This window comes from Thamnophis sirtalis, unplaced genomic scaffold, assembly GCF_051295495.1.
Source record: "Thamnophis sirtalis isolate CommonGarterSnake01/CBP01778 unplaced genomic scaffold, rThaSir2_p1.2 scaffold_8, whole genome shotgun sequence".
Taxonomy (NCBI): domain Eukaryota; kingdom Metazoa; phylum Chordata; class Lepidosauria; order Squamata; family Natricidae; genus Thamnophis; species Thamnophis sirtalis.
In genome coordinates this window covers 65,383,484-65,407,805 of record NW_028261388.1, presented here as the reverse complement: position 1 = coordinate 65,407,805, position 24,322 = coordinate 65,383,484, and the positions used below count along the sequence as shown (strand labels likewise).

Here is a 24,322-nt window from a genome sequence, read left to right as displayed (position 1 = left end):
AAAAGGCAGACTAAAAATGTTTCATTTATTACTTCATGATTGTTCTTACTATATAGCATCCAAATATGTATTAAAATTTATTTAATATATATTTATTTCATTAAATGTATATGCTGCCCACGTCCTAGTCACAGATTTTTTGCAGCTCTTAGAACTATTTTTAAAGCAGTCTTAAAGATCTTTTAATTCACAATTAAAATTTCATGGAAACAATGGAAACTCAGTCTAGTTCATATCCCTGTTTGACTTGCATGCATAAAATGATCCTAAAATTACATGAATAGCAGTTTTTTTTAAAAAAAATTATTATTTTCATTTTCATAACAAATAACCACATGTATACTAACATATAACCAGCATTATTTTGTTAAATGTTTACATCAATTCATCTTACCATCAACCCCCCAAAACAATTATTTGCTCTTCTGTTCTCCATACACAGTATTTATACCCTAGCCATCATTTTCTTCTCCCTTTCTCCTCCTCCACCCTACCTCCTCTGTCGTCCTTGTCTTCTCTACTTCCCCTTCCTCTCTCCTTCTCCTCTCTCCCCTTTCCACTCCTTCTTTCTCTCCTCTGCTTCCCCCTCTTTACCCTCTCTCCTGTCCATCTCTTCTTTCCTTACCTCTCTCCTCTACTCCGCACTCTTCCTCTCATTTACTTGGTGTGTTTCAGCCTCTGAGTGAGCTCCATTTTATGTTGATGATATTTATATATTTATAAAGTTTTTCATCTTCTATTCCTATTTCAGTAGACAGAGAACTTGTTACACTGAAATGGGGAATGGAGAGGAGCACTTTAAAATCCTCTAGTGCTGTTGTTATTTAATGAATTACCATTGCATATGTTTTCTACAATGAAATTTCATGCTTCTGTGGGTTAGATAATATAATCCATGCCTCAGGTTGGTACCGTTAGAATTTGATAGGAGGTTTAGTTTCAGTTAAGGATTTCCCCAGAAGATATTATAAGCATTGTGTTATATTTATCCTCTTAACAAAAATTATTTGCTTACTGATCCTTTTTTTCCCCTTTCAGGTAAATTCAAATGAGGCGTTTTAATGGATTTCGGGAGACTTTAACATCTCAAAAGAATATGGTGCTTTCTTAACAATTTTAATGGCATTATTTTGACGCAGTTCATTGTCAAAATAACTATTTAGGAAAAAGATTTAATCAGGAATGAACAAATTATAGTTGCTACTAATTATCTGCTTTAAAAGTAAAGTGAAAAAAACCTCTTGGTTAACTTCTGTAACTGCCATCACATGTTTTGTCCACTTTGAAATGAAACATGAAATAAAAAAAGTTACTTTTTAAAAAAAAAATCTAAATGGTACACTTTAAGAACTTCATTGTATACACTTACAATACACTTACACTTAAGTTGTGGTGATTTCTTTTTAGAAATTGCTTATAGCAATACTTTCCCAAATCATCTTTCTTATTCACTGATTAGATAACCTCACTGAGATTTGAAGATTCAATAATATATTTTGTAACAAGGAAAGAACAGTTATTTATTCTCCCTTTTCATATGCATTGTTTATCATATTAGGGATTCTAAGCTACTAAGTAAAACTGGTAGACCAGAAAATGTATTTAACATTAAAATTAGTATGTAAAATATACTGCATATGTATAGCAAGAAAGCTATATGCCATATTTTTCAGAGTATAAGACACACCTTTCTCCCCCAAAAAGAGGGTGAAAATTTGGGTGTGTCTTATACACCGATTATAGGCTCACCCACCCCCACCAGAGGCCAAAAATGTGAGGCATGGTGGCAGTCATGGTCTCTGGCAATCCACCTGCCAATCAGCTATGCTGAATCAGGCTGCAATAAGTGCTGAAGCTGACCTGGCTGGTCACAGTTTGCAGCAGCAGTCACATTCAGAAAGCACAATAACTGATTCAGCAGGACTCAAAATAATAATAATATACAATACATTACCAAAAGCAGGTTTTCCAAGGTAGCAGTAAATACAAGCAAAACACAAGCAGTTTCACTTTCAGTTCTCGGCTAAGCCAGGCTCCTTCCTGTCTCCTTGCTCACACAGCAAAATTCAGAGTCCAAATAGCCCTCACTGGCTGACTTAGTTGCTATGCCTATTCATTGGCTGACCTTACCATGTGTCAGCTGAATACCATGGATGCTGGTAGGCAGAGGCAGAATTTTTCATATTATTATTTTCCTCCTCCAAAACTAAGGTGTGTCTTATACTCCAGAGTGTCTTATACTCTGAAAAATATGGTATTTGAAAGACTGTATTATAAATCAAATTACGAAGTGTATGGATATGAAGATTAAATATGAACTCAAAAGTTCAAATTACACTTATTCTAGTAAATAAGTATAATATTAATGGGCTGTAGTTGAAAACTACAAACATTTTTCAATCTTTCATTTTACTTAAAAGTCTGGACCAAAATTTGCTTTTCAGTGGGATACATTATAAGCAGTGGCAATCATGATTTCTGGATATAATATTTTAGATATCTGAAGAATAAAATAACTTTTATAGGTCCCAAAGTTTAACATTAATGTATGTCAGAACAATACTTTATAATATTCATACTTCCATTAACAATTAAAACAAAATCAAACATTGTTGACTCCCAGATTGATCCCATCTTTTTTTTTTCCAAACTGAGGAAATATCTGGTAAAATTTTGTCAAACAACCCATAGAAAGTTCCATGCTCCTTGAAATTTATCTTCAATGCACACTATCCTTCTTTTCATAGTTAAGACTTCTCTAGGATAGGGCTCAGGATTAGCTTTGCCCACTAATGGAATGAGATGGAGTTGAAAATACTGTGAATCTAGGCTGCTACTATTTGGAGATGCTTCAAGACTATTCTTAGTATAATGATAAAATGCCTGTGGAGAGAGATTTAACATAACTTCTTCCCTGCATAAAAATTTATTAGTATAATTAAAAGTTAATAGAAAATTGATCTTCACTTTTTAAATATAAAACTCACCTGATTCAAAGTACAGTGTGTAAACACATTGAAAGTAGCAATATTGTAATGTAAACAGACTGGCAGTTAAAGAATATGTGCATGGTGAAACGGTTTCTGGGTCTCTCATTTCCTACATTTTTTATAGAATGTATATGTAATCATTAAGAAAATAAAATTCAAATAATGTTAAACTAATGGTTTTTCATAATTGTAAAAATGATTTTTGCTTTGATTTGAAATGTAGAATACTTATAGCAATTGCTGAACATTTTAACTGAAAACTAGTCTTGATAATTAGTATTTCAGCTTTTTCATAAGCTGAATCTAAGACTACTTGTTGTTTCTTTTGTATCACAATTTGTTGGTATATGTCACCCATAAATGAATGTAAGCTTCCAAATGTCAATTTCCTAACTGTACTTCTGGACAGACTTCATATATTTTAAGGCTATATTTGGCAAGCCAACATTTTCCCTGTTCCTGACAATGTAAAAGACACCCCCCCCCCCAAAAAAATAAGTTTAGAGTTCAGAGGAAAGAATACTTTTCTGGATATTTCTTTGGCAAGCTAAGTTTATAGCCATATTTGTTCACAATATATTGCATAGGAATTATACCATTATACTGTGGCTGAAAATATAATTTTTTAAAGTTCTATTTTATAAACCTTGAACTTAATCTGAAAAATGGCTTTTTTATTATGCTCCCTGCTTAGGTTTTCTGCTTTGTATTGTATATTGGGATTGGCAGCTTCAGATATTAAATTAAGGATATTAAATTAAGTTCATTAAATTAAGTTGATAATTATAGTTGGAATTTTTCATAATGTACTACCATTTTTTTCTATAAAACAAAAATAAATTAATTGTTGGAACTGCTCACTTTTCATGAATGGAATTTTTTTCTACATAATTTGAATTATTAAATGGATACACTGAAAATGTGAAATAGAAAAGATGTCAATATTGCACTTGTAGAAATATATGTGATTTCAAATGTGTTTAATCTTTTTGTCAATTATGCTTGTGATGGAACCCATAAATAAAATGCTAATGAAATCTTCACTTCTAGAAATTTTTTACTGAAGCTTGTGATAAATAATATAATATTAACTTTAAGAATCACAATTTTAAAAATATATTTTTTGGCCTTAAAATAAAAAGTTTACATTTTAAAGTCAAACTGAATATTTTCTTTTTTTTAAAAAAAAAGTTTTTTTTAATTTTTAATTTAAAACAAATACAACATCTTTCTTTACATGCTATAGAAAGTATATCAGTTGGTTACAAATAGACTTTTGTGCATCTCTTCCACAGTCAACAAACATAATTCATGTTAACTCGAGCATTTTAACTCAAATATTCATACATATCACCATCATCATATATCATTTGACTATAATTATTATTAAAAAATAATAATAATAATAATCTTAAACAATACATGCCCACACCAGTGGGAAAAGAAAAAAAGAAAAAAAAACAAAGACGACAAAAAGAACAAAAGACAAGGCAGGGAAAAGAAAAAAAAAAGAACACAGGTATATATTTTAAAAAAAGTATATCAGCTGGTTACAACATGTTTTGGTGCATCTCTTCCATTAATTCATATTAATTCAAATATCTTAACTCAAATGTTTACCATATTGACATCATTATACCTCCACTTTTAGTTGACTACAGTTATTGAAACATCCTTCATCCTCAACTATGCCAAAGATTTAATTCATAACCACATGCTGACATTTCATTTACTTGTTTGTAAAATCCTCTATTAACATCAAATCCTCATATCCTGTATTAGCTGAACATCCATAATATTTAATACCAAAAATTCCATCTTCCATGCAATGTAGTTTATTATCATTCTCCTTTCTTTAAGTAATTGTATCGTATATCGTAACATTTTCCCCATATTAGTTAACATTTAACTGTATATATTTTATTTTATTTTTTAGTAATGACAATTATTGTGATTAATAACCTTTGTATATGGTCCAAAAATATTTCCAACCTTCCCTTCTCATATCCAATTATTATTTATCATATCAACTCCACATTATATACATTACTATCAATATCAATTATTATTCAGCTATATCTATTACAAATAAAAGTAATTAGATTTAGCTAATTTTAAATTGTATTCTTCCATCTATCAGCCTATGTCTCTCCAATAACAAAACCTTCTTAATCCTATTGCCATTCGTGGAACAGATTTACCAAATGTTTTTATAAGCAAGTCCAAACAGGGATATCTTCGCACCTTTTTGCTCAGTATGTCTCTGATGAAATAATAACGTTGTCCCAGGCTTGTTAAACTTTTCAGTTTGTCTTTAATTCTCAAGGGTGGAATTAAAAATTCTGCAAGTGATGTTTCATAAAGTGTAGATTCTTTAATGCTTCTCATTCCTCCTGCGCTCTGTCTTTTAAGATGAATCTTCTGTGTGGCTGCCCCCCTTTCTCTTTCTCCCTCCAAGATAAAACAGACGCCCTGCGTGTCAGCAAGTTAAGAGACTTCATTTCTCACATTCTTCATTTGTATTTCAGGAACATTCAAACATTCAACGTTCTCACTTTTTTCTTCATATTTTAATGTCAAACAGTCCAATTTTTTTCCAAATCTTTCATATGAATCAAACAACTTTTGAAATGCAGAGAAAAATATTTGAAATGAACCTTTTGAAGTATGTATCGACGCCATGTTGTGACGCAGTTAAATGCTCTAAAATATTTCCAAGTAAAGACACGCTGGGAGCTGTGCGATCTTATCTGATCTTAGACCAACACAGCCAAGCAATAAAAGTGTCAGATCGTAAAAAGCCAGTTTGTATTAGATTAGTTTACAACCCACTTAAGAAGAGTCAGGAGAAAAGAAAAAAAAAGAAGAGTCAGGAGGTAGTCTTTAAAACATTTAAGAAATAGGGTAACCACCGGCCATAAATCCATTGAAGGAAAACCAATTCACCGCTAGATTCTTCTCTTCTTTGGTTTCAATTAGCTTAAATTTTAGTGCGGACCGTCTCTCTTTGAGTAATAAAATCAGCTTACCAGTTGAATTCACTTTCACCATTCTTAGGGGCAACCTGCAGTTTCGGTTAGCATTCAGCTAATCCAGAAGGAGCTGGCAAGAGGGGTTGAATTCCAAGCCCCCCCCCCCCCCGAGACCTGCGAACGTCTCTGAGGTCACTGGATCTCCCCTCACCTTTCACTGTCTCTTCGGGACAGCTAGGGTCTGAGACGACCCGTCCAAATTCCTTCGGAATAGGGGAATTTCAGGAATAGCCTGAAACTCCGTCTTCTCACTGCTAAGCCCCGCCTTCTTCCAAACTGAATATTTTCTTACCCAACCTTTCAACAGTTAGGAAGCCAATACAGTATAATGCATCTGGTATTATCTATAGCAAGAAACTTGATATGCTTCATCTGCTAGAATGGTGCTTATTGTTAATCATGTTTACTTGAATTACTACATTCTGTCTAAGCAGTTATCAGCTCTCCAGTCAGTTCAAGGTAATGCTATTAACACCAGCCAATGATAGATCACTGAAACTGAACTCCACTGGAATTCACAATAGGCATGCATTGGATTATTTAAGGTGGCTAAGACGCTGAGCTTGTTGATCAGAAAGGCCGGCAGTTCAACGGTTTGAATCCCTAGTGCCGTGTAACAGTGAGCTCCCATTATTTGTTCCAGCTTCTGCCAATCTAGTTCAAAAGCATGTAAAAATGTAAGTAGAAAAATAGGAACCACCTTTGGTGGGAAGGTACCTGCATTCCGTGTGCCTTTGCTGTTTAGTCATGCCGGCCACATGATCACGGAGACGTCTTTGGACAATGCTGGCTCTTCGGCTTCGAAACAGAGATGACCACCGCCCCCTAGAGTCAGCAATGACTAGTACACTTGTGCAAGGGAAACTTTACCTAGATTATTTAATGGATAACATTTTTGAAACAAGTTCGAAACAACTACCGTGTTTCCCCCCAAATAAGACAGGGTCTTATTTTCTTTTGCCCCATGAAATATGGCCTTGGGCTTATTATAAGGGGAGAGCTTATTGTTTTGGGGTATCCCCGCGCACACACACACACACACACACACACACACACACACACACACACACACACACACACACACATATATATATATATATATATATATATATATATATATATATATATATATATATATACTTAAAGTCACAACCCCTGGTATGCCCAGTAAGGATATGGCTAGCTGATGAGAGCTAAATAGCTTGAAATAGATCTATACTAGTCTTCCTTTATTTATTTATCAGCACAAATAAAAACACACACACACATATATATATATATATATATATATATATATATATATATATATATATATATATATATATATATATATATATATATATATATATATATGCTGGTCTTCTTGTATACGGGTCTTTTCCCGTGTAAGATTGTGATTGTCTTGACAACATTTCAGTGAGATCCTACTCACCATCTTCAGGCTGGTGTTTTCAGCTTCGTGCTTGTGCGAGTAAAGCATGGTCGGAGCTTTCTATAAATCTTGGAGTGTGTGGAGTGCTGGCTTTGTTGCTGTAAGTGGGTTGATTGGCTGTGTAATTGCATCCTGATTGGTAGATGGAGTTGATGTTTGTAGATTGGTCAGCTGTTTCATATCATCCTGTGTAGCTGAGGTGCTGCCTGTGTGTCCGTTGTTCTTTTGTGTTGTAACGACCTGGATGGTGGGTGGGGCCCGTTTGTTGACTAGGAATAGTTTCCAGATGTCTGGTAGGCGGGAGGTATCATCATGTTTATTCATGTTGTGGGGGTGTTTTTCTACTTCAATGGCTTCCATAATTCTCTTCTTGAAGTGTTCAGTTTTGGAGATTAATTATTCTCAGCAAAAGAATAATTATGGAAGCCATCGAAATAGAAAAACACTGAAACAAAGCCAGCACTCCACACACCCCCACCAAGATTTATAGAAAGACGGCAGCTCCAGCCACGCTTTAAGCCAAAAACACCAGCCTGAGAATGGCGAGTAAGACATATATATAGAGAGAGAAAGAGAGAGAGAGAGAGAGCGATATATATATCCCAATCAGAACACAGCCAAGCTCCCACCCAATCAGCTCAAACCCTGACTGGCAGTTAAAAGGAAAAAACAGCCGAGATCTCACATTGCTCCTGGAAGCACGAAGCCTGAAGATGACGAATGAGACTTCATTGAAACGTCGCCAAGACACCTCCAATTTTACGCGGGAGAAAAAGAAAAATATATATAATTTTTCTTTTTCTTTCTTTTTTCGTTTCTGCTATAATTTTGCACCAGTGAGGCTACAGTGACAATAAAGACTATACTATACTAATATTATACTAATACTATACTAACACTATACTAATACTATACTAATACTATCTGGGAATCAAGCAAGTACCATAGATCAAAGAAATATCTGTGTTTATACACTAGGTAGCAGTCTAGTTAAGTATTCACTTGCTACTCTTGTCAATTTCAGTCCCATGCAGGATATTCTATATTGGCTTTTTTACAATATTTTTGAAGAGTATGAGAACATCTGCCCAAAGTATACGTCAATAATCTATGAATCCCAGCACTTAAAAGCATGTCATGGTGCATATCTTTATCAGATTATCAAATAAGTCTTAAGGCAGTTGAGGTGAAACTTCAACATTTTAATTAAAAACTATAGTCAATTAAGAAAATTAAAATAACATAATGGTATAAAGTATCCTTTTTTATTTTAAAGTACTTTAAAGTACAATCACCATGACAAGGTGATTATAACAAAAAGACCAATTTATTTATTATTTCATTCATTCAATTTATACGGCTAGCCAACTCCAACTAGTGACCCTGGGCAGCTAACCAATAACTCAACAAAAATACAAAATAGAGAATTGGTAGCAAAGATATAACAAAAAACCATCAGTACAAACACAATTCAATATATTTCAATGCAGGGGTGGATTTCAAATTTTCAACAAAAATTCAAAATAGACAATTGGTAGCCAAGATATAACAAAAAACCATCAGTACAAATACAATTCAATATATTTCAATACAGGGGTGGATTTCAAATTTTTTACTACTGGTTGGTGGGTGTGGGTTGATGATCATGTGATGGTAGGCGTGGCTTATTGGTCATGTGACTGGGTGGGCATGGCTTATTGGTCATGTGACTGGGTAGACATGACTGGTTGGTCATGTGACTGGGTGGGCATAGCTGGTTGGTCACATGATTGGATGGGTGTGGTCAACATGATGTCACTCACGCCAAGGGGCACCTTGCCTAGCCTCCACACCTGAAAGGCCTCAGATACAATTTCAGTCTATTTATTTACTACTAAACATCCAAAATATTCTACTTAATCCTATATATATATGTCATATGTGTACATACATATTACATAATATAGTGAGTATAGACACACAAAAAGGTGCATTATCTACTATATATACTGTTTGTATATGTACCAGTTGCGGGTTTCTACCAGTATGCACCAGTATGCCCGGACTGGTTCCAGAAATTGGCATTTTTGCAAATCATTAGAGCTGGAGGCCCTGTACCAGTATGGTCTCTCCTCTGGCCTGTCCCCCCCTCCACTCACTTGATCTCTCTCTCTCTCCCCCACCCCCGCCTGTCTGCACCATGCTTACCCTGCCCACCCACTTCCATTGCTGGAGCGGAGAACTCGGTGGTTGGAAGAAGTCCAAGCTTCCTTCTCTTTGACAGCCATATTGTTTGCAATGGGGGGGGGGAATTCATGCGTTACATGGAGGAAAGGCTGTCACTAGCAGAAGCTCGAGCTTCAGCGCTGTTCTGGTCTGGGCTCCTGGAAAAGCCTTCCTTTGCCGCTTCCTTCTGTTTGACAAGCAGCTTGTGAAATGGGGTGCTTCTCAAAGTGAAGTGAGAGGGGGAGTCCATGCTGGATCGGGCTTCAGCACTGCTCTGGTCTGGGCTCATGAAAAAGCCTTCCCCTGCTGCTTCCTTCTCTTTGACCGCTGTCAGTGGCAGACATGATGGAAATAGTGATTTTCACTAGCTATTCGGCTGAACCGGTCCAAACTGGTAGGAACCCACCTCTGTTTCAATGGAACTAATTCACAAGCTCCAATACAACTCACAAAGCAATCAACACAAGCATGTCTTCTGAGCCAACATATTTGGGGCCAATCTTATTTCCTTGGAGGATGTTCTGCAGGGCACACTGCTTTTCTAATACTAACACTAATCTAATAATAATAAATTTTTGAATACAATTCCAGGCTGCTTATTCATATCCTTTCTTGATGATATGCCCTCTTTTCAATTCATATATATTCGTGTAGTTTCCAAAGTTCACAATGCTTTTTTGTGGAACCATACCGGCTTTTTTTATACTTAATTTTTTAAAAATTATATATATTTTGTATTTGTGCTTCCTGGTATTGAGAACTCTTCTTTCGACAGTTTCTCAAATGTCAGGGCATTTAAAGGATTCTGATAATATTAATTCACATCATCTTGGAAAGTTTGGAAAAAGCAAAATTCACATATTTTTGGATAGTATTGCTTTTATTATTCTACTACCCAGTTGCTGTTTATAGTACTAAGAAGTATTCATATTTCAATTGTAATATGCAAAAAGGAAAAGATGCTCATCTTGCAGGCTTAAATAATTTTTAATAGGTATGTGCAAACCATTCTGTCTTTGGAGGCAGAACAATTTCAAGATTCTATAATGTTCCATTCTTCATCAACCCCATGCTGCTCAGACATTCTGAAACTAGTCGGGTAGTTTTCAGGAGTATGAAATGATTTATGGATGTAATCAAGTCCAGAAATATCTCAGAATGCTATATCTTTGTAATATTATTTGCTTATACCAAAGATTTGGAGTCTCAAACTATCGATTACAATAATCCACCTTGAACTACCAGGAGAGCACATCATGATTCATGGGAACAAATGATTTAAAGCTGGCGATCAGAGGTGCTTTAAAAAACTGTTGAGGGGAAGGAAATTCTGGAGTTCCGAAAGGCCATTGCTGGAACAGCTGTAATTAAGCTAGTTTTCTTAATGCTGTCAGAGTAGAGGTTATCTGTACCATACAGTTGGACTATCATGTGTCCTACCTACACCTCATATACTTTGCTACTTCACATTTACACAATATGTTCTTTTTCAAATATATTGTACAATATATTTAGTTTTTCAAATATAATTCACAAGATAGTTTGAAACTCATTGCTATAGTGTAACCCGGACTAAAAGGCCCGTGGGCCAGATCCAGCCTGCAATGTGGTTAGATGGCTTTCCCACGTGGGGGCGGGGATGGTCCTGGTGAAAGGGAAGCCTTGCAGGTTGTGAGGCCAGATTGGTGAGTGGGGCATGTAGGCTCTGGTGCGGATCTGATCTATTCTACAACCTGGTGGTGGTGAGCCTTAGATCCACACGGGTGCCCTGGAGGTTGATTGCGTTCTGAGTGCCCTTTCACCTAGGATGTCAGTTGCAGCATGCACACTACCTCCTGAGCGCATGCCCAGGGGACGGCTTCTTACTTGGCTCCTGGGCAGCCCTACGAGTCAGATCTAAGGCTGACCATGTTCTGACCCAGATGTCCACTACCAGGTTGTAGAATAGATCAGACCCACACCCACACCAGAACCACCATGCCTAAGGTGACCAGATTTTCAGATTGGTAAAGAGGGACACCATTGACCGGGGGGGGGGAGCTTGATTAAAAATTTTATATTTTGTCAAAAGGTCACACAAGGCGATTACATGACGCCAGGACACTGAAACCATCATAAATACGAATCTGTTGCCAAACATCAAAATTTTGATCACGTGACCATGAGGATACTGCAACAGTCGCTAAGTGTGAAAAATGGTCACTAAGTGTGAAAAATAGTCATCAGTCACTTTTTTCAATGCCATTGTAACTTTGGTCACTAAATGAACTGTTTGAAAGCTAAAGCTAGCTCGCATTATAATGCCTTATGCTAGCTTACATTTTCAAGAGACAGAAGCTAAACTCCTTATTAGAATTGAAATAGAAATAGAAATAAATAGAGTAGAGTAGAGTAGAGTAGAGTAGAGTAGAGTAGAGTAGAGTAGAGTAGAGTAGAGTAGAGTAGAGTAGAGTAGAGTAGAGTAGAGTAGAGTAGAGTAGAGTAGAATAGTTTATTAGCCAAGTGTGATTGGACACACAAGGAATTTGTCTTTGGTGAATATGCTCTCAGTGTACATAAAGAAAAATAAAATAGAATACATTCATCAAAAATCATAAGCTACAACACTTAGTGATAGTCTCTCTCTCTCTCTCTCTCTCACACACACACACACACACACACACACACACACACACACACACTTCCTCTGGATTCACTGGGACATTTATAAAATTCCCCCTCCTGTGCACACACTCCTTCAGCCTCTCTCTCTCTCTCTCTTTCTCTCCCCTCCTCTGGATTCACTGGGACGTTTAGAAAATTCCCCCTCCTGTGCACACACTCCTTTAGCCTCTTTCTCTCTCTCTCTCTCCCCCCTCCTCTGGATTCAATGGGATGTTTAGAAAATCCCCCCCTCCTGTGCACACACTCCTTCAGCCTCTTTCTCCCCTCTCTGGATTTGCTCCAAAGTTTTTAAAATTACCTCTTCTGTAGAGACCAGGTTATCAGCCACATGAGACATACACTGTGTTTCTATGGCACAGTAATCCCCTCCTCAAACAACATGCAATGCCAATTTAGAAGCCCCGAGCAGCCGAGGCGAAGCAGCAGTCCTGGGGGGGCGGGGTAGGGGCTGAGCTTGGATAGCCTCGGAGGCAGCCCGCCAGCTCCAAGAGAGAGAGAGAGAGAGAAAGGGAGAGGGGGGAGGGAGGGGCTGCTCAAAGCAACAGAAGAAGAAAAAATCCGTGAGGGAAATCCTTCTCCTCCCTCAGCCATTGGCAACAGCTCCCAGGGACGTGTGGGCAGGAATGCGCTCGGCTCGAAGAATATCCTCTCCCAGTTGCTAGGAGAGCCTCGGCAGCTGGAGGCTTTTTCATAACTTAAAAAAAAATCGGGACTTTAAAAAAAAAACCCGGGACACGGGACAAATTGTTCAAAAGAGGGACTGTCCCGCTGAAAGTCACCTTAACAATGCCCCACTCACCAATCTGGCCTCGCAGACTGCAAGTCTTCCCTTTCACGGGATCACCCCCACATAGGAAATCCATGGCCAGTGGCAGCACAGCCACTGGCAGCGCTGCCAGCGTCTCCCCCTCCCCTCACTCCTTCCTGAGCATGGAGGAAGGAAGGAGAGGGAGGCAGGAAGGAAAGAAGGAAGAAGGAAAGGTGACTTGGTTTTAGATGCCACAGTTCACGGAGTGAATGCTGGATCCATTGAGACTTGGGCTCAAAAGAGTTATGTTCCACTGTTAACACTGGTATTCTTGAATTGTGAGCTCAGGATAGTATCCCCTCCTTGTGTGTTGCAAACAGCCATTTCCACGGGGGGGGGGGAACAGGACAAAGAAAAGAGTGGGGAAAATATTTTCCTTTGCAATATTTCCAGTCTGAATTAGACTGGATTATATATTAAAGCAAATAATTTACCTCTGTTCCTAAACACATACAATTTCACATAAAAACAAGGGAACTCTGATCAATTATCACAGCTACCATTTCGATAGTTTTGCTGTACTGTTGTCTGTGGACGCCCCCACTAAATGCAAGCATGGGATAAACTGAGCCTAGTTTGTTCTCTGTCTTTTAAGTGGCCACAAAATACTAGCAAAAGTGGCATTTGCTCACAAGGCAAGGAGCTATCGAGAAATGTTTCCCCTTTTGCATTTGAGCATCCAAGAAGGGACAGGAAAGGAGAAAGGGAAAGAGAAAAGACAAAGAAAAAGAAGGAAAGGGGAAGGGAGCAAGAAAGGAAAAAGAGAAAGGGGATGGGAAAGAGAAAAGACAAAGAAAAAGAAGGAAAGAGGGGAAGGGAGCAAGAAAGGGAAAAAAGAAGGGATGGGAAAGAGAAAAGACAAAGAAAAAGAAAAAGAAGGAAAGAGGGGAAGGGAGCAAGAAAGGAAAAAGAGAAAGGGGATGGGAAAGAGAAAAGAAAAAGAAAAAGAAGGAAAGAGGGAGGGGAAGGGAACAGGAAAGGAAAAAAAGAAGGGAAGGAAGAAGAAAGACATGAGAATGAAGGAAGGAAAAAAAGGGAAAAAGAGGAAGATTATGAGAGCGAGGGAGGGTCTGAGGGAAGTCCTGTCTTAGCACTTGGCCACTAGCAGCCCTGCTGCCCTTTCACCATCCTGTTGTCGCCTCCTCTCCTGGTGGTCTCCCATCCTATAGCTGAGAATGCTTTGGTTACAAAGCCAGGTCTCCTCACAAGGAGAGGTAGTGGGCCTCCCTCTGACCCACATACTTTGCCCTCCTGCACACACCATGAGCAACTTGGCCAACGAGAGCAAGCACAGCAGCAGCAGTCTCAAGGAGGTAAAGACAGCTGGTAGCCCCTTAGGGAAATGGGGCTGGGCTGGACTGGGCTGTAGATTGCTGGTGCCCTGGGAGCTCGAGGACCAGGCTGGGCACTTGTCCTCCGCTGCTCAGAACTCTTGGAAGCCTGTATCACAGTCTGGGGGTCCTCTGAGTGACTTGACACGGACAGCAAGGCTCCTCTGGTGGACAAGGGTTTGCCACTTGCCCTGGTCACTTTCCTCCACTGGAGACAATGGATTCCCCCCAGCCCCACCCGGGTCACCACAGGTGGCCCCGATATGAGCCTCTTTGAGCTGGCCATGCCCACCCAATCAGCTGCAACCACCTGGCCACACCTGCTACCCTCCCAACCCTCAGGTCAACCACATCCCTGATGTGGCCCTCAATGAAATCAGGTTTGACACCTCTTATCCAACTTCATTTGAAATGGTGAAAAATGGTTTAAAATTTTTGCAGAGTATACAATTATGCATTTTCTCTTTCTGTTGTAGCCTATTGGCTGCCAACTCCTCCGGCAGCTGAATCAGATAAGGAGGCGGCATGGAAATTAGGGTCAGCATCAAGACAACCCAAGAGCTGCGAGGGGAAAGAAGTTGTCAGAGAGAGACAGAGGTGGAGCCTGGGCCGTCTGTCAGCCCTCAGATGGAGAGTCAACAGCCCCCAGGTTTTGAGGTGGCTGATGAGGAAGAGGAGGAACAACTGGGATGCATGGATGCAGAGAAAGCAGAGGAGAGCAGTGAAAATCTGTGGGCCGATCCTTGGGACAGAAGAGCCACTGTTGCTAGTGAAGCCTCACTCTAGCTCTGGGGATAAAAGGCAGGGTATGGAGATGAATAGATGTGGCAGACAACTATTCATCTCTCTGCCGGACAAACATGTTAGCCTGCTGGGAGAGAGAATTTTTTTACCGGGGCTGCTGGCGCTCCTAATAAAGGAATAATTCCTTCAACTACAGAGGATTTGTCGTGTTTGGGGAGCTGGGTCAGAACACTTTCATCTGCTCTGGTATGACTCTTGCACAAACAGAAGGTGTCTAATTTCCTGGTGTTACTGCTTTGGCTAGGCATTCTTTGTTTTAGGCATGCTTTGTTTTAAAAAAAATAAACAGTAAAAACTGAGATAAAAGGGGATTTTCGATAAACAGTTTTGTAAAGGCTTTGAGAAGATTGTGACAAACACTATGGAATTTCTTATAATTTATATCTCTTATATTTCTTAATATGACATAGATGGCAAGCAGTTCTAATAGGGTCATAAATACAGAAATGGTATCTGCTCTGGAAACAAAAGCTGCAGCTTTGGCGGGAGAGAAGAATATTTTTAAAAAAACCAAACTCAATGGTGTATTAACCATTAAGCAGACTAAGCAATGCTTAGGGCACCAGGCCCAAGGGGGCACCATAAAGTTGAGAACAAAAGGGAAAAAAAACAATGATTTGCACAGTATGTACAAAGGAGGGGGGGCACCAAGATTTGTCAGTGCTTATGGCACCAATGAGCCTTAATCTGCCACTGGCCAAACTGGTCATATCTGCTCTAAGACCAATGTGCAGATTCCTAGAGGAATTTAAGCACTCTAGTTTGTATGATCAGTGGGAATGCCAAAGAGCTTTAGTGTATAAGATTTTTTAAGATTTTTTTTTTAAAGATTTTATTTAGCATTTATAGGCCGCCCTTTTCCCTGAGGGGACTCAGGGCGGCTTACAATAGTAAGGGAAGGGGAGTGAAAGACAAAATACAGAAAAAAAAATGTGAAATAACTAAAAGGTACTAAAACACAACATTCACTCAGCATTCGGGAGGGGCAAGAAAATTTATCCCCAGGCCTGACGGGCTAGCCAGATCTTGAGGGCTGTGCGGAAGGCCTGGACTGTGGTCAGGGTACGAATCTCCACGGGGAGATTGTTCCATAGCGTCGGAGCAGCAACTGAGAAGGCTCTCCTCCGGGTGGTCGCCAGTCGGCACTGACTGGCAGATGGAATACGGAGGAGGCCCGCTCTGTGCGATCTGATGGGACGCAGGGAGGTTATTGGCAGGAGGCGGTCTCTCAGATAGTCAGATCCACTACCATGGAGTGCTTTATGGGTGGTAAGTAAGACCTTGAATTGCACCCGGAGATCCACAGGCAGCCAGCGCAGCTCGCGGAGGATAGGTGTTATGTGGGCGAACCGAGGTGCGCCCACAATCACTCGCGCGGCCGCGTTCTGTACTAGCTGAAGTCTCCGGGTGCTCTTCAAGGGCAGCCCCATGTAGAGCACATTGCAGTATTCCAGCTTAGAGATCACAAGGGCTCGAGTGACTGTCGTGAGAGCCTCCCGATTCAGGTAGGGCCGCAACTGGCGCACCAGGCAAACCTGGGCAAATGCCCCCCTGGTCACAGCTGATAGATGGTGATCAAAACTCAGCTGTGGATCCAGGAGGACTCCCAAGTTGCGGACCCTATCTGAGGGGTATAAGTTTTGTCCCCCCAGCCTGATTGATGGTACGGTGGTCAAATTATTGGGAGGAAAACACAACAGCCACTCGGTCTTGTCTGGGTTGAGCACCAGTTTGTTTGCCCTCATCCAGTCTTTAACAGCTTCCAGACCCTGGTTCATCACGTCTACCGCTTCATTGAGTTGGCACAGGGCGGACAGATACAATTGTGTATCGTCCGCATATTGGTGATACTTTATCCCGTGCCTCCGAATGATCTCGCCCAGCGGTTTCATGTATATGTTAAATAGGAGGGGGGACAAGACCAACCCCTGTGGCACCCCATATGTTAGGGGCCTCGGGGACGATCTCTGCCCACCCACCAACACCGACTGCGACCTGTCCAAGAGGTAGGAGGAGAACCACTGCAGAACAGTGTCGCCCACTCCCACCTCCCGCAGTCGTCACAGAAGGATACCATGGTCGATGGTATCGAAAGCCGCTGAGAGGTCGAGGAGAACTAGGATGGACGCAAAGCCTCCATCCCTAGCTCTCCAGAGATCATCGGTCAATGCGACCAAAGCGGTTTCTGTGCTGTAACCTGGTCTGAAGCCGGACTGGAAGGGGTCAAGATAGTTTGCTTCCTCCAAGGTACGCTGAAGCTGGAGGGCAACCACTTTCTCAACAACCTTCCCCACAAAGGGAAGGTTGGAGACTGGACGGTAGTTGTTAAGAACAGCTGGATCCAAAGACGGTTTCTTCAGAAGGGGTCTCACCACCGCTGCCTTAAGCTCGGTGGGGAAGTGCCCCTCCCGAAGAGATGCAACAACAACCGCTTGGATCCAGCCTCGTGTCACCTCACTGCTGTTGGCAACCAGCCAGGAGGGACACGGGTCCAGTACACAAGTGGAGGTACTCACAGCTCGCATAGCCTTGTCCACATCCCCAGAGGCAACTTCCTGAAACTCAACCCAGAGATGGTTTGCCAAGTCTTTCCCCTGTGTCTCAGCTGGCTCTGCAAGAGTGGAGTCCAGGTCCGCTCGAAACCGGGCAAACTTGTCCGCCAAGAACTGAACATACTCCTCAGCCTTACCCTGTAAGGGGTCCCCCGTCTCCCTCCTATTTAGGAGGGAGCGGGTTATCCTAAACAGGGCGGCTGGGCGGGACTCGGCGGACGCTACCAAGGAGGCAATGTGTGTTCTTTTTGCCGATCTTAAAGCTCGAGTATACTCCTTGGTGCATGCTGTTACAAGTGCCCGGTTCAATTCGGACCTGTCTGATCTCCACAAGTGCTCTAGGCGTCTCCTCCGGCGCTTTATCTCCCGGAGCTCCTCGGTGAACCAAGGAGGCCTCCGGGGGCCGCTGACCCGGAGGGGCCGTAGTGGCGCAATCCGGTTTAGAGACTCCGAAGCTGCCGAGTGCCAGGCAGCGACAAGGGTCTCCACCGAACTGTGGGCGAGAGTATCTGGAATAACCCCAAGCTCCGTCTGGAACCTAACAGGGTCCATCAGTCGCTTGGGGCGGAACCACCTGGTCGGTTCCTCCTCCCTACGGTGGGGGTTTGGCCTCCGGAAGTCTAGCCTCAGTAGGCAGTGGTCTGACCACGACAGGGGTATGATCTCATTACCCCTCAGACCAAGATCATAACTCCACTGCTCCGAGAGGAATACGAGGTCGAGCGTGTGACCCGCTGAGTGGGTTGGGCCTCGAATTACCTGAGTCAAGCCCATGGCTGTCATGGAAGCCATGAACTCCTGCGCTCCATCAGAGCGTTCACCGAGCGAAGGCAGGTTGAAATCCCCCAGCACCATAAGTCTAGGGAACTCAACCGCCAGCTCGGCTACTGACTCGAGAAGCGAGGAGAGGACTGTTGCAACGCAGTTGGGAGGCAGGTACGTAAGCAACAAACCCACTTGACCCTTGAGGTCCAGCTTCACCAGCAGGGACTCACACCCGACAAGCTCCGGAGCAGGGATCCTACGAGGTACTAAAGACTCCCGGGCTACTATAGCCACACTGCCACCCCTTCCCTGGGCTCTCGGCTGATGCAGCACCTGAAATCCATCTGGGCACATCTCTACGAGGGGGACTCCTCCCTCCGTGCCCAGCCATGTTTCAGTAATACATGCCAGGTCTGCGCCCTCATCAATTATCAAGTCCCGGATGAGGGGGGCCTTATGAACCACAGACCTGGCATTTAGCAACAGCAGCCTGAGACCAGGGTCCTGATTACTCGCGCCATCTGACCTTGGAGTGGGACTCCTAGGGCCGGAAGGAGGGATCTCTGTAATATAGCGAACCCTCCTTCCCCAATGATGGCCTGCCCTAAAGTCCCCGCCATATCTGCCTCTCCCAGTTATGACCGCAATGCTCCGACCCTCTCCCGTGGATATGGCCCCCCCAACCACCCCAATGGCCCCCATAACACCCGCCAGGTCCTCCGAATCACTCATACTCAAACTCTCACACAAGCAGTCCTCACTAAAAGAATTAAAACACAAATACAGCTAAATAAAATAAAAGTGAGATCATTCATGCAACCAGACAATCCCATGCACTCAACATACCAGTTAAAATAAGAAAATGATAGGGTTGCGCAGGTTCAAGATAGTATTAAGTTCGTAGTAGTCCAACGTAATAATCCACCCTCTCCTGAGGGGGGGTTCACACCCTAATGGGGGGCTCCACTCTTCTCCTTCTTCTATGCCCCAAAGAAAAGTCCACAGCTGGAAGGTCAAAGTTCGATAGTATACAAGGCAGTCGTGTGTAATAAAGGGAAGGCAAAAATGCCTGATGTTTATAAACAAGGATTGTTCAGTCTTATTCCCCTTAAAGTCCCAGAGGAGATCAGCGGACCACATAGGAGAAAGTCTCTTTCCTAGGGTTATATAATGTCCATAGTCCGGTGGGCCAAGATCTAAAGCTGGCCCCAGCTGCTCAAGGCAAAGGGGAGGAAAGCGATGGTTTTCTTGATACCCAAACCTTGTCCCTACTGCTGCCATCATCTGTTGTTCCCAATATTCCTAATAAACAATAACAAAGGAATAATGATTGAGGCAGCTGCGATGGTAAATGGGACAAGGCTGGGGGGAGGGAGGGGCGTCCAGACCTTCTTCCTCCTCAGATCGAAACGTCCTATTCAGGGCTCCGTCTTCCGTCCTCCGTTCAGTCCCCTAGCCAAACAGGCAAGCGGCCCAGGGACCCTAGGAGTGGACAGGCAGCTGGCAGCAAAGTCAACAGGGTAAAACGGGAGGGGGATGTCCGAGGGGGGGGGGCTACGAGATGGTAAACGCAGCCAATCACCCCAACCGCCCCAACCACAGCTCCCAATGGTCTTCCGCAAGTTAATCCTCGCCTTCAAGATGGTAAAAAGATGGTAAAAAATTAATTAATTGAGCCCCCCAAGCTCTCCGCACCACTCCAAGCCTGTCACGACCAGCAGGGAGGGGGGGAGCGCCGAGAAGCGCCGAGAAGTTGCAAAACGCTGAGATTATCAGCGCAGCGTCGCCATCTTCTCTCCTGCGCCGCAGTCGCCGGACCAAGCCGCTGCAGTTCGTTACTCAGGGAGACAGCCACAAGCAGTTACCGGTAAAATGCTGAGCCTTGTAAAAATCCTGGGACCAAATCCTTCCAGGGGGCTCCGTTGGTAGTACGAATGGACTCCGGAGGCTCTAGATATCTTTAGTCTTTAGCACTGGCTTCTGAGGAACAAGAAGCCAGGCAGCCATCCGAGTCCCGCACATGCGCAACCCATTAGTATATTTGCTATAGTGACCAAGATTTAGCAGTAAAGAGATATAGAAAAGTTTGATCCTTTGCTGATATCCAGTGACCCCTAAGCTTAATTTATTGTTGTTCTATTTGTTGATCAGTCTGTTATACTTCTTGAGCTCTACACATCAGAAAAGAAGAAAGGCTTTCAGTATACAGCCATATACCTTGGCTCAACTTACTAGAGACTGGGTTCTACAACCAATTTGTGGTTAATTTTAAGTTGTATTTTCCCACAGCAGCTAGCAGCTTTGTTAAATTGTGATAAATAGCTCCAGATGCTTTTAAATTAAAAGCAGAGTTTAGTTAAATCTCTTTTAGGGAAACAATAAAATAAATAAATAAAACTACATTTGTGTGGTCAATGGTACTTCCAGATGGCCTCATCAACACCAGCTGCAATTGAAGTATTTTATTGCAATAAAATGTAAGCAGCTGTGTTGCATAGCCATTGTCAAAGGTTCAGGGATTCTGTATTTCTAGAAAGTATGATTTTCCATGTGAAATACAGTGTAATTGTTGAAAATAAAAAGTTTGTGAGCAGCAATTTCCCACTCCTTTTTTCAACAGCCAGTTTGCAATATGTAAAGCTGGATAGCTGTACTTGCCTTCTAAAACATACAGACAGAAAACATAGAACTATTGAATGAGTTTTCTTACTTCCATTTCCTTATCTGAATGTGTATCATGTTGCTCAGTTTATCCAACAGGAACCTTTGTCCCTAGTGCTAGACTGTGATTTTTACATATACTAACTTAAGAGAAACACCAATTCTTTTGTATCATTTCTTAGGGTTTAATTGTAAAAATGAGATTCTATTATTTGGGCCACAAATCTAATTAAGTAATTTTCTTCTCTCCTTTTCAACCCCCACATCTAGCTATTGGAGTTTTAAAAGAAATGTTGATTTAAAACAAGCCTCCAAATGACTTTTGACTTTGTCAAAAGGTGACAAAGTATGGTGACAAATATGACCCCAGGACACTGAAACCATCATAAATATGAATCTGTTGCCAAACATCAAAATTTTGATCGTGTGACCATGAGGATGCTGCAACGGTCGCTAAGTGTGAAAATGGTCGCTAAGTGTGAAAAATGGTCATCACTTTTTTCAATGCCATTGTAACTTTGGTCACTAAGCCCATTATACCACCTTTCTTGCCACAGTTCTTAAGTGAATAACTGCAGCTGATAAGTTAGTAACATAAGTGAATCTGGTTTCCCCATTTGACTTTGTCAAAAGATGATTATATGACCCCAGGACACTGAAACCATCAACCATTCTGTGTGGAATAGTTTGAAATGTTTTACTTCAATTTATTCTGTGTGGATTCTTTTTTTAAATTGTCTTAGACTATTTAAAAAAAGATTCTATCCAAAATACAAAATACCAGCTGCAGTTATTCACTTAAGAACTGTGGCAAGAAAGGTGGTATAGTGACCAAAGTTACAATGGCATTGAAAAAAGTGACTGATGACCATTTTTCACTAGTGACCATTTTCACACTTAGCGACCATTGCAGCATCCTCATGGTCACGTGATCAAAATTTTGATGTTTGGCAACAGTTACAATTTATATTTGTAAATTGTAGTTATGTTGAAATAAAAAAAATATTACAATACTATTTTTGCGTTGTATGAAAATTTTTGTTGCTCCGTATAAAAATTTTAATCAAGCGCCCCCACCCCCGGGTCAAAAGTGTCCCTCTTTACTAATCTGAAAATCTGGTCACCTTAGGCATCAAGTGCCTTATTTGATTGACTGATTGTTGTTGAAAAGGGGGTGGGGGTTATTGTTTTTTATATTGGGTTTTATCTTTGCAACCATCTGGAGTCACTAAGAATGAGTTGTGTGGCCATATAATTTTTTAAAATAGATAAATATACTGACATTTTTTGGTTGCTCCTGTTTCTTTTCCTATCTTTTTCTGATGTTTGGTTTAGTTTTTCCATGTGCTGTCAGTCTCATCTTTAGAGATTGAAACATTGTCACTAATAATAGGATTTCATACTCTTTCCCTTTCTCTCCTTTGCAAATTCCTTTGATTTTTTCACTTCATATGTGCCACTCACCATTCAGATCATGTACTCTCTAATAATAGTTCACTTTAAATATGCCAACCCCTCCCTCCATTCCACTCTAGAATGTAGTAGTATTGCTGCAAATCTTGCAATCCTTTATAACAAAAAATAATTATACAGAGCTATCAGAAATTTCCCTTATATAAATACCATTTTAAACCTACTAATTAATGGGTTTTCCTTTCTATATATATATATATATATATATAGCTGCAAAACAGACAGCTTCCCAACTCATCCCTCAATCTAATCTACCACTTGGGGAAATAGTCAGGTCTTCATGGAAGGCTAAAAGGATTGACCTGGGAGGCTGCTTTGTCTGGTGTCTGAAAGGAAGGCAATTCTATATTTTTATTTTTATGGATGTTTGCAAAATGCATAAAATAATGTGCCCATATACATCCTGAAAGTATGTAAGTAACTAAATAGTTGTCTCTCAGATAACCAGACTCTGTGCTAATCAGCACTTTGACTGCAAGTGGATGCCAATTGACAACCAATGCAGCACCCAAAGCACATGGGCACAATGTGGCATGTCTATTACTTCCTGAGCTGAATCAGCTCCAGCTTCCTAGTGGTCTTCAAGCACAGACCCATATAGACAATAATATAATAGCCAATTTGTAAGTGACAAAGGTGTGGACTGAAGAAAACAAACACAGTTGCAACAGCAACAATTGTCGCAATTTCTAAACCATCCATTCCCAAAAACTTTACAGAAGAGCCAGATCTTTATGGCTTTCTTGAACTTCCAACAGGATTGATGCTGAGTTGAGCTCAGTTAGAGTTCTGCTCCGAGAGAAAAGAACATATAGAAAAATGATGCCTTTGTGGTCTCGGATATCAGCAAATCTTTAGGGATGTAAAGAGTGTTTTCCCTATGAGATCCTTTCAGAAGGATAGAAACCACTGAGAAGAGGCTCTCTGTCAGTCTCTACTTCGCTTACTTGCTATCGGCTGCCATAGAAATGGGGAGGGTGGGGGCATGGTATTTGGGATGGGAATAAATGGTACAAGAGGTAATATGGAACAAAGAGTTTTCTTCTCACCATCTGCGCGTGCTGGTGGCCGGTATTTGGACCTTTGGCCTTTTGGAGATGCAATCCACATGACACCTAAGGGAGTTGCAGATTGGACACTGGGGTGGGGTCGTTGGAGGGAAGGGGCTGGATTATCATTTGATATGTAGCAGTACCGGAATGACCCCTTTTAAAGTTGTGTTTGGCCAGGATTTTGTACTGATTCCTGAACTGCCTCAAGAGAAACCTCAAATTTTATCTTTATCCGAGTGGAGTAATCAACTTCAACAATTTTAGCCAAGGACCCACAAGGCCTTAAATGTGGCTCACCAAGCTCACAAAAAACAGGCAGATAAAAAAAAAGGGCTAAGCCTAAACAGTACCAAGTTGTAGATAGGATGTTTTTGTCCTCTTACATTTCTGCAAACCACCCAGAAATTGAAGAAACTGGGTCCAAAATATGTGGGTTCGTTTCCAATTGTGAAAATCATAAATCCTGTATCAGTGAAATTGGAGTTGCCAAAAACCCTACCAAGGATTTATCCCGTATTTCATGTGAACTTACTAAAACCGGAGCACACTTCCA

The 24,322-nt window shown here is 41.2% G+C and overlaps 1 protein-coding gene across 8 annotated transcripts in view; it reads left to right on the top strand.

The window, feature by feature from the left end:
• Nucleotides 1–23,139, top strand: part of GK (glycerol kinase) — a 137,435-nt gene extending 114,296 nt beyond the window's left edge. For 4 of the 8 annotated variants that reach the window (XM_087721819.1, XM_087721818.1, XM_087721817.1 and 1 more), the window contains one exon: nucleotides 14,939–15,402. In XM_087721819.1, coding sequence (XP_087577945.1) covers nucleotides 14,939–15,387 — 449 coding nt within the window. In that variant the 3' untranslated portion in view covers nucleotides 15,388–15,402. Of the gene's footprint in view, nucleotides 1–1,038; nucleotides 3,848–14,938; nucleotides 15,403–22,927 lie in introns of those variants that run through there. The other 4 variants (XM_087721825.1, XM_087721822.1, XM_087721823.1 and 1 more) reach the window with 2 other exon arrangements.
• The last annotated feature ends 1,183 nt before the right edge of the window (nucleotides 23,140–24,322 follow it).